The 7,768-nt window shown below is 53.6% G+C and overlaps 1 protein-coding gene across 1 annotated transcript; it reads right to left on the reverse strand.

Annotated features, from left to right (window-relative positions):
* Positions 1-802: 802 nt before the first annotated feature.
* Positions 803-7,537, reverse strand: Ltbr (lymphotoxin beta receptor). Its single transcript, XM_021190814.2, has 10 exons — positions 7,200-7,537; positions 7,000-7,096; positions 6,606-6,731; positions 6,362-6,520; positions 6,008-6,104; positions 5,783-5,862; positions 3,540-3,647; positions 3,276-3,301; positions 2,056-2,272; positions 803-1,695 (listed from the first exon to the last, which is right to left on the reverse strand). The coding sequence occupies exons 1-10, from the start codon at positions 7,293-7,295 to the stop codon at positions 1,454-1,456; spliced, it is 1,248 nt and encodes a 415-aa protein (XP_021046473.1). The 5' UTR covers positions 7,296-7,537; the 3' UTR covers positions 803-1,453.
* Positions 7,538-7,768: the final 231 nt, after the last annotated feature.

The raw sequence follows: 7,768 nt of genomic DNA on the forward strand, positions 1-7,768 counted from the left end.
TTTCTTGTTTTTTGTTTTTTCCCCCAAGACAGGGTTTCTCTGTGCACTGACTGTGTCATTAACCTTGGCTGCACTGGCACTCATTCTGTAGACCAAGCTGGCCTCAGATGCGGAGATCTGCCTGCCTCTGCCTCTCAAGTGCTGGGATTAAAGGCATATGCCACAATCACCCGACTGGGGGCAAGAGACATTAAAGACTCTTTTTGTTTGTTTTTGGATAAAGATAAAATAAGAGAGCACACACAGAGCCCTGACTGCTCCTTCTGAGCTGAAGGGATGAGGCCAGCCTGGATTTCTCTTCACCAGTAGCACGGAAGTTGGCCTCCCATAGGGTAGGCACCCAGCACCCACGACGCCTTCCAGACAACCCTTTCCATTGCACAGGGCAATGGGATGTCTGGGAGTGCCCTAAGACAGCACCTGTGGAAGATGAGTCGTTTATGCTGGGCTAACTGGCTTGAACAAATGACTTCCTCTGTCTGTGCCTCTGTCTCACTTATGGAGAGTGCCTGCATCATGGGTGTCAGGAGGACTGACTCCGGTCGTTAGTGCAGGTGTGTAGATGGGTGTCAGGAGGACTGACTCCAGTCGTTAGTGCAGGTGTGTAGATGGGTGTCGGGAGGACTGATTCCAGTCGTTAGTGCAGGTGTGTAGAATACTTCCAGGTAAGCAAGCACTCAGCCACTGCTGCTTAGGTGGGGTGCTGTCTGAACCTGGAACTTGGGGACCCTTCCAGAAGCACCTTTGAGGGCTTATAGTCTTGTGCCTTTAATCTAACAGTCTAGTAATAAACACAAGAAAATAAAGGATCTCCATCTTGTCTTTATTCGCATGTGGTTACAACTCATAAATACACTTGTCGTTTTTCTCCTGTTCCCAAACTCTCCTCCACACATGGTAATGCTACCCAAGGCCCCATACTCCCCGTCTCTCTATCCTCTCCTCCAGGAGCAAGGGAGAGGTTGTTCCTCCACGAGACTTCACCTTCACCCAAGGTCTATCTTGGTCCACTCAGTATGCGCTCTCAAGGCCTCTGAAGGTGGGGATGAGCACCATGAAACCTTGCAAGGTCCCTGGGATGTCCTTGCGAGTGACCCCATGACCAGCTCCCTCCTCTGCCATGTTTAGAGCACAGAGAGGATCAGGAGCCTTCCCTGTGTCTGAGGCTCAATGGCCGAAGCCTCTGGGAGCCGGTGGGTCGGCAACAAGGTCTCAGGCTTGCTCAGGCGGTAGTCAGAGTCCTGGGCGGGCACTGTGACCTGCTAGTGTCCGGTTCTGCTCTTAAGAGGTGTCTGAGGCCAAGTCCCTTAGGGCTCTATTTCTCAGAGCCTCCCCAGACCTTATGAGTCCTGGTGGGTAGAGCAGCCTCAGAAGGAAGGTGCTGGACCCTCTCTGTTCCTTGCCTTTCCCAGGTGCCCTCGGGCACAGGTGGCAAATAGGTTCCATGGCCCTGTCAGAGGTCTTGGCACCCTAGTGTCTCTGTCTCGGCCAGATGCCAAGCTTTACCATCCTCCTGGTAAGGTGTAGACAGCTCAGAAGGGCCAGGGGATCCCTCTTCAGGAGTGGGGTATGGAGGCTCAGGGGGAGCTGGAGGGTCTCCGGGGCCCCGCGTCCCTCCCAGCACTGGCCCATTGTATATGTAGATGTTGCCGGTGACAGTCACAGAGCCTCCAGTCACATGAATGCCATTCGCACCTGTGGGAGGGAAGGTGGGATGAGAGAGGATGCTTCCAGAACTTTCTTCTCCTTTCCTCCCAGCTTCTCCTGCCATTTGTCATTCTTTTCTTTGAGTCAGGGTCTCACATGGCCCAGGCAGGATAGCTCTGAAATCCCTTTTCAGTGCTGGGATTACAGCTGTGTCCCAGCCCCAGCCCCAGCCCTAGCCTTGCTATAGGTTTCTGAACACACTCCTCTGCTTTTTTCAGACTCTTCCCTTCTGTCTTGCCTCCATATCTTTTTATTCCATCTGGACTTTATTCTTCCTCCCCGCCAACCCAGCCACCATCCCTTCCTTCCTCCCCCTACTCCTCCCTCGCTCTGGCCTGCCCTGCTCACCGTGGGCCACTTGGCTATGTTCCCCAGGTTCAGCCTCCAGCTCCCTGGCCTGGACTAGGGGACTCTGCTGTTGTAGCACCACTTCCTCCAAGGAGGGGGCCGTTGGGGGTCCAGCAGGGGATGGGGACAAGTCTCCAGACATGGGTAGGAGTGGCTCTGCCAGGTCAGGGAAATGTGGGTTGACTCTGGGAGGGGGGCAAGGGGGAGATTCTTCTCCCTGTAGAAGAGGTATAGAGAGAGAACCATCCAGCATCAAAGAGACCAAGGCTTCATTATACCTTCACTTCCATGGCCAACCCCTTGCATTTTGGTGACTCATTGTCTGTCTTTGTCCCTTACCATGCTTCCTGCCCCAGGGCCTTTGCACCTCCTGCTCCTCCAATTCCTAGATCATTTTCTTGTAGCGTTCCCTGATTGGCTTCCTCATTTCTTCAACTCACTGTTCAAATCATCAGTGTCCGGTCCACTTTGTCTAAAAGAATGTACCCCTGGGGTTGGAGAGATGGCTCAGCGGTTAAGAGCACTGACTCCTCTTCCTGAGGTCCTGAGTTCAATTCCCAGCAACCACATGGTGGCTCACAGCCATCTTTAATGAGATACAATGCCCTCTTCTGGTGTGTCTGAAGACAGCTACAGTGGACTCATATACATAAAATAAATAAAATCTTTAAAAAAAAAAGTACCCCAATCCTTTGCTGTCACTCTCTGTCCATCTCATTTTTATTATGGTTGCTATTTGAGGGGTGTGTGTGTGTGTGTGTGTGTGTGTAATTACTGTTGTGGTAGTTTTGTTTTGTTTGATGCAGGTTCTCTTACTCTAGTCAAGGTTACACTGAATTTCACTAAATAGCCCGGGCTAGCTCTAAACTCATGGTGAGCCTTCTGTCTCAGCTTCCCAAGTGCTTGGATTTCAGGACTGAGCCACCACCCTGGGCACCCCCTGCCCCCCTCCCCCATGGCACTGGCAGTGGAGTCCAGATACATGCTAGCTAAGGGCTCTAAGATCCCCGGCCTTGGCACTGTATTCTTTTCTTGTTCTGCTCGCTCCTTTGCAAACCCCAGGGCGGGAGGCACTTTCTCAGGCTGTATGTCTGGTGCCTAGAACGGGGGCTGGATCGCGGCACACTCGGCAACCAATCAGAGGAATGAATGGAAGCTAAGTCGGCCTTCCCTGACCTCACAGCCCCGCCCCTCCTGGATGGCTTCTTCCACTCCTTTACCTCTGGGTGCCGCTTGAGCAGAGTACCTGAAATGAAAAACAGAATGGGTTGAGAGAGGCCTGCGGTTCCCAACCTTCCAACTTCTATCCCGACACCATGTGGGGCTGCCAACCCTAGTGTCCCAGCGGAGGATGATATTGTTACCCTTAACCCTAGCGTCAGCGAGAATGGTGTCCAGTAGGAAGGGTTTGCCCTTGAACATCCCTCCGGGCAATCACCACCTCGGTGTAGGGACTGGAGGGCAGGGTCGCGGCTCCTTCTTACCCAGCTTTCTGCAGAGAGACGGGTGCCTCGTCCAGACGCAGGCCAAGACAGTGGTGAAGAGCAGAAAGAGGACCAGCGACAGCAGGATGGCCAGCAGTGTCATTGTTCCTGCCAGGACAGCAGACAGAGGGATGGCACCAAAGGACAAGGGGAGGAGCTCCTCCCAGAAGTCAGCCGGCCTGCTGGCTCCCTCTTTTGGAGCCCTGTCTCTTGGGCTGTGGACAAAGGGCTGAGCTGCTCTTGGGAAGAATCTTTTGTCCTGAATGTTGGTGTCCAGATCTCTCGAAGTCAGTGGGTGAGGCGTGCGTGGTGAAAGGCCGGGGGTGGGGGTGGGGGTGGCAGGGGAGGGGAGGTGGCGCTTGGGCCTAAGGAGAGAGCCCCATGTCTGTGACCTGGCTATCTTACAGAGGGGCCACTGGGCCTGAGATTGCCTCTCTGTGCCTGTGAGAACTTGGTTCAGTTCTGAGCCTGGCCTATGGCACTCAAGGAGACTAGGAATTGCAAACTGCCCACCCCCTCGTTCATGACAGGGCTAAGACGGAAGGGGAGAGGCAGAGAGACGGGAGTTTGGTTCCCCAAGCTTGCTCCCAGTGATTGGACCACAGCTGTGGCCTCAGGAAATACAGAATGCAGGACATGAAGAGAAACTGGACCAGGTGCCTGGACACCTAGGTCCCTTTTTAAGTCAGTTCACCTATCCAAGCATCAGTTTGTCATACATATAACAAGCAGGCTAACAGACTTTAAAATCCTAGCTCTGACACTCCAGTGATATTTGATGCATAGTTGATTTTGGATGCATAGCTGAAAGTTTCAGAGAGAGGATGGGAAAATATTTATGACACACTGTTAACTAGTCTATATGGGAATATACTAGTATGTAAGGGAATGTGTGTGTGTGTGTGTGTGTGTGTGTGTGTGTGTGTGTGTAAGGGAAGCTAGTATACCATCTCAGTGGTTCAGCATCTACTGCCAACTTCTCATCAGAAAATGTCAAGTATAAAACACTTCTATCACTCCACTTTTAGTTTAGAAAAATTATATGAATAGAAATGCACAGGGAATGTGTTGGAAGGGATAGACCAAGACAGTAAGAGTGGAAATGTTCTATGTTCAGTGGAGGAATTTTAGCTGACTTTTCATTCATCCCCGCTTTCTCGCCTCCTTCTCTCAGAGACAGGGTCTCATGCAGCCCAGCCTGGGTCCTGGCTACACCTCCCAAATGTAGGGATGGCAGGCATGCGCTGCCACACCTGGTAGGAATGTTTAAAACATTTTATAGCTTGTATACCTTATAAATGAGCCCCAAGTAAGGAAGACCTAGATATAGACAGTAATAATGTGATTTACACACACACACACACTCACACACACACACGCCCACAGGTGATCTCCAGCAAATCATTTAACATCTCAGTTTTCTCTCCCCATCAGTGAGAATGAATAATCCCAGTTTATAGAATCATTACGCAGCTTAAGTGGGATCACTGAGAGGTTCAGAGCTGTTCTCAGGACGTGGAAGCTATAATTACAAAAGTCTGGTCACTCAAAAATGTTACTACATTCTGCCAATTAGTAGTGATTATAGTCATCAGAAGAACTTATAGTCAACCACCAGGCTGGGAATCTAGTGCGTTTCCTCGAAGACAGAAACCAAGAAACAAGAAAACCTAGAAAGAGCCCAGCGGGGGAGCACGTCCCCAACAGAGGTGTGTAAGTGGACAATGAGGTATTCAATTAGTGAAGGAAGGCTATGGCGGAATCACATCCAAACATAGTGACGGAGCCAGTTAGAATTACATCACAGCACAGGAATGTTTCCTGGCATAATATGTATAATTTTGAAAGTGTAAGAAAAGAGTCTAGGGATGTTCTAATTTCCAGGCCCTCTATGGAGACAGGCTCACTCTGTAGCCAAGGCTATCCTCAAACTCTTGATTCTTCTGCCTCAGTCTTCCAAGCACTGGGGATTATATGGGTATGCCACCACACCTGCCTTTCCAAGTTTTTGTTTTTTTCTTTTGGTGGTACCTGGGTTCAAACTCAGGGTCTTGTATATCCCAGGCAAGCATTCTAACCATGGAACTACATGCTACCTCCTTCCGATTTCTTCAGAAGAAATGTTTCTGACTTTGTCTAATCCTGGGAAGAAAGAGGCACAGTTCCCTGTTTCTGTGGATGAGGGAGGCTGAGGCGTCTTCCTGGACCGACCCTGCCTTGTGTCCCTCAGCCCAGCGTCTTACCTGGCTCTGGGGGATTTTTACAGATGGTATCCGAGTAGGAGGTACCTGGAGCTGCCTCTACCAGACCCTGGATCTCGCATCTGTGGAGAAACAAGACTGTGAGCCCCTCCCTGCTCCCCTTGGTGACCAGCTCCAGGAACACATGGTTGGAATGGCCCGAAGTCAAGGATGGAGGAGATGACAACCCTTGGGTTTCCTGGAGGTGAGGGGGGAGGGCCCTCTCACCTGGTATGGGGTTGACAGCGGGCTCGAGGGGAGGAAGTGTTCTGGAAGTGTCCCGGCTTACAGGGGACACAGTTGACGTCAGTATCCATAATTTCATCTGGCAAAAGAAAGGCAGGCCAGTGGGGTGAGTGGGTAAGTGTGAGACTGCGGTGGCCTTCCTTTATGTCCCCTCTGTGCCAACCATTCTGTTCTGTAGCTGGTACCTTTCCCAAGCTTGGAACCCTTTTCAAGGACTGATAGATTCTTTATGGTTCACCCAGTGGGAGAGGCGCCATGCACGCATGCACACAACACCACGTTCCTTGCCCTTGATGCCCGGCCTCCCTTCACTGGCTGCCCTCAGTGACCTCTGACCTGTGACCTCGACTTCTGTGCCAGGCCGGCAGAGTACGAGCCGCTCCTCCTCACAGTGTACACACTCATTGTCCAAATACACACAGGACATCCCTGGCTGACAGCGGCACTCGGCTTTCCGATCGCTGGTGCACGGGGCAACCTCCTCAAAGCCGAGCACTGTCAGGGAGCGAGGGAAGGGTCAGGGGGGAGCTGGCCCTCCCAGCCGGACCCATCATGCAGATCCAGATGTGTCCCCACTCACCAAAGTCGCAGGGGCGGCACAGCTGGCAGGTGGAGAGATGGTTCCAGTGTTCGTTGTAGGAATTATGGGGGCAAGTCTTGCAAACCGTATCTTGGCTGCGGCTGCACGCCGCAAAGACAAACTCGCCTACGAGGCGAATGGGGGAAAGAGGGGTATCAGGAGACAAGGAGTCCAGTCCGCTGCCTCTGCTTGCTTCATGCCACGGAGCCTCTCCTTGGTCTCTTTGTCCCCCATCCTGTCTTCATGGCTACATGCCGCTCCCTCTTCAAATCTCAGTGTCCGTGGGACAATGCTAATGCTTCTTAGACGCTCCTTCCTAGCTAGTTTTAGCCGTGCAGGCGTGTCACTCTGGCTCACCTCTACCACCCAAGCCACCTGGGGCCACTGTTCTCACCTGGGGGACAGCGGGAGCAGCAGACATCGTGCATGGGCTCGTAGTATTCCTTGTCCTGGTCCCAGCAAGTCTGGTTTTCTATGCGATATGGGGGCACCTTCCAGGGGAGGCAGAGACAGAGAAGAATGAAGCAGGGTCAGCTCTGGAGGGCAGAAGAACTAGAAAGAAACCTGGTCCATCCCACCGAGCCCCTCCCTCACCAGCTGGGGCTGAGAGGCCACCAGAAGCCCGCTGAGTCCCAGCAGGAGTGGCCCCCAGGCCAGGCCGCAGGGAGAGGAGGCCCCGGGCAGGCGCATGGCGGCCCTTCGGCTCGGCTGACCAGACCGGGTGGAGCCCTAGGAGGAAGGTGGGAAGCCCGGACGTCCTGAGCAGCGTTGGCCACGACTTCCCAAGCCTGGCGGCTGGGCCGACGTGCCCCCGGGGGCCGGGAGCGGCCGGGCCTGGCCTCCAGGGCTCCAGCGCCGGGCTCAGGAAGTGGGAGTGGAGCGAGCCGGCCGGGGGCGGGGGCAGGGAGCTCTGGGAGCAGAGGCTGGCCTGTCGCAATCGCGACGGGGGGAAGAGGAACAGGCTTGGCCGCCTCGACGCAGGGCGGGAGGGGGTGGCCGGGAAAGCACGTGAGAGCTGCAGGCCCGGAACCCGGCCTCCACCTTTCTTCGGAAGAAGCCTGGCTCTCGGAGGGGATTGCGGATTAGGACCGCTTGCTGGCCAAAGGGGGGCAGCAGAGCCAGTGGCTAGCCATCAGTCAGGCGACCTGAGAGCCCGAGGCAGA

The sequence above is a fragment of the Mus pahari genome, chromosome 2 (genome assembly GCF_900095145.1).
Source record: "Mus pahari chromosome 2, PAHARI_EIJ_v1.1, whole genome shotgun sequence".
Classification (NCBI taxonomy): Eukaryota; Metazoa; Chordata; class Mammalia; order Rodentia; family Muridae; genus Mus; species Mus pahari.

What these genes read in the sequence shown, in the direction of transcription:
- Ltbr (XM_021190814.2), bottom strand. Translation starts at nt 7,295, where the DNA reads ATGCGCCTGCCCGGGGCCTCCTCTCCCTGCGGCCTGGCCTGGGGGCCA. An exon ending in CGCTGTCAACCCCATACCAG is followed by an intron (nt 5,863 to 6,007) that starts GTGAGAGGGCCC and finishes GTTTCTCCACAG; the next exon opens with ATGCGAGATCCAGGGTCTGG. An exon ending in GTCTCTCTGCAGAAAGCTGG is followed by an intron (nt 3,302 to 3,539) that starts GTAAGAAGGAGC and finishes TTTTCATTTCAG; the next exon opens with GTACTCTGCTCAAGCGGCAC.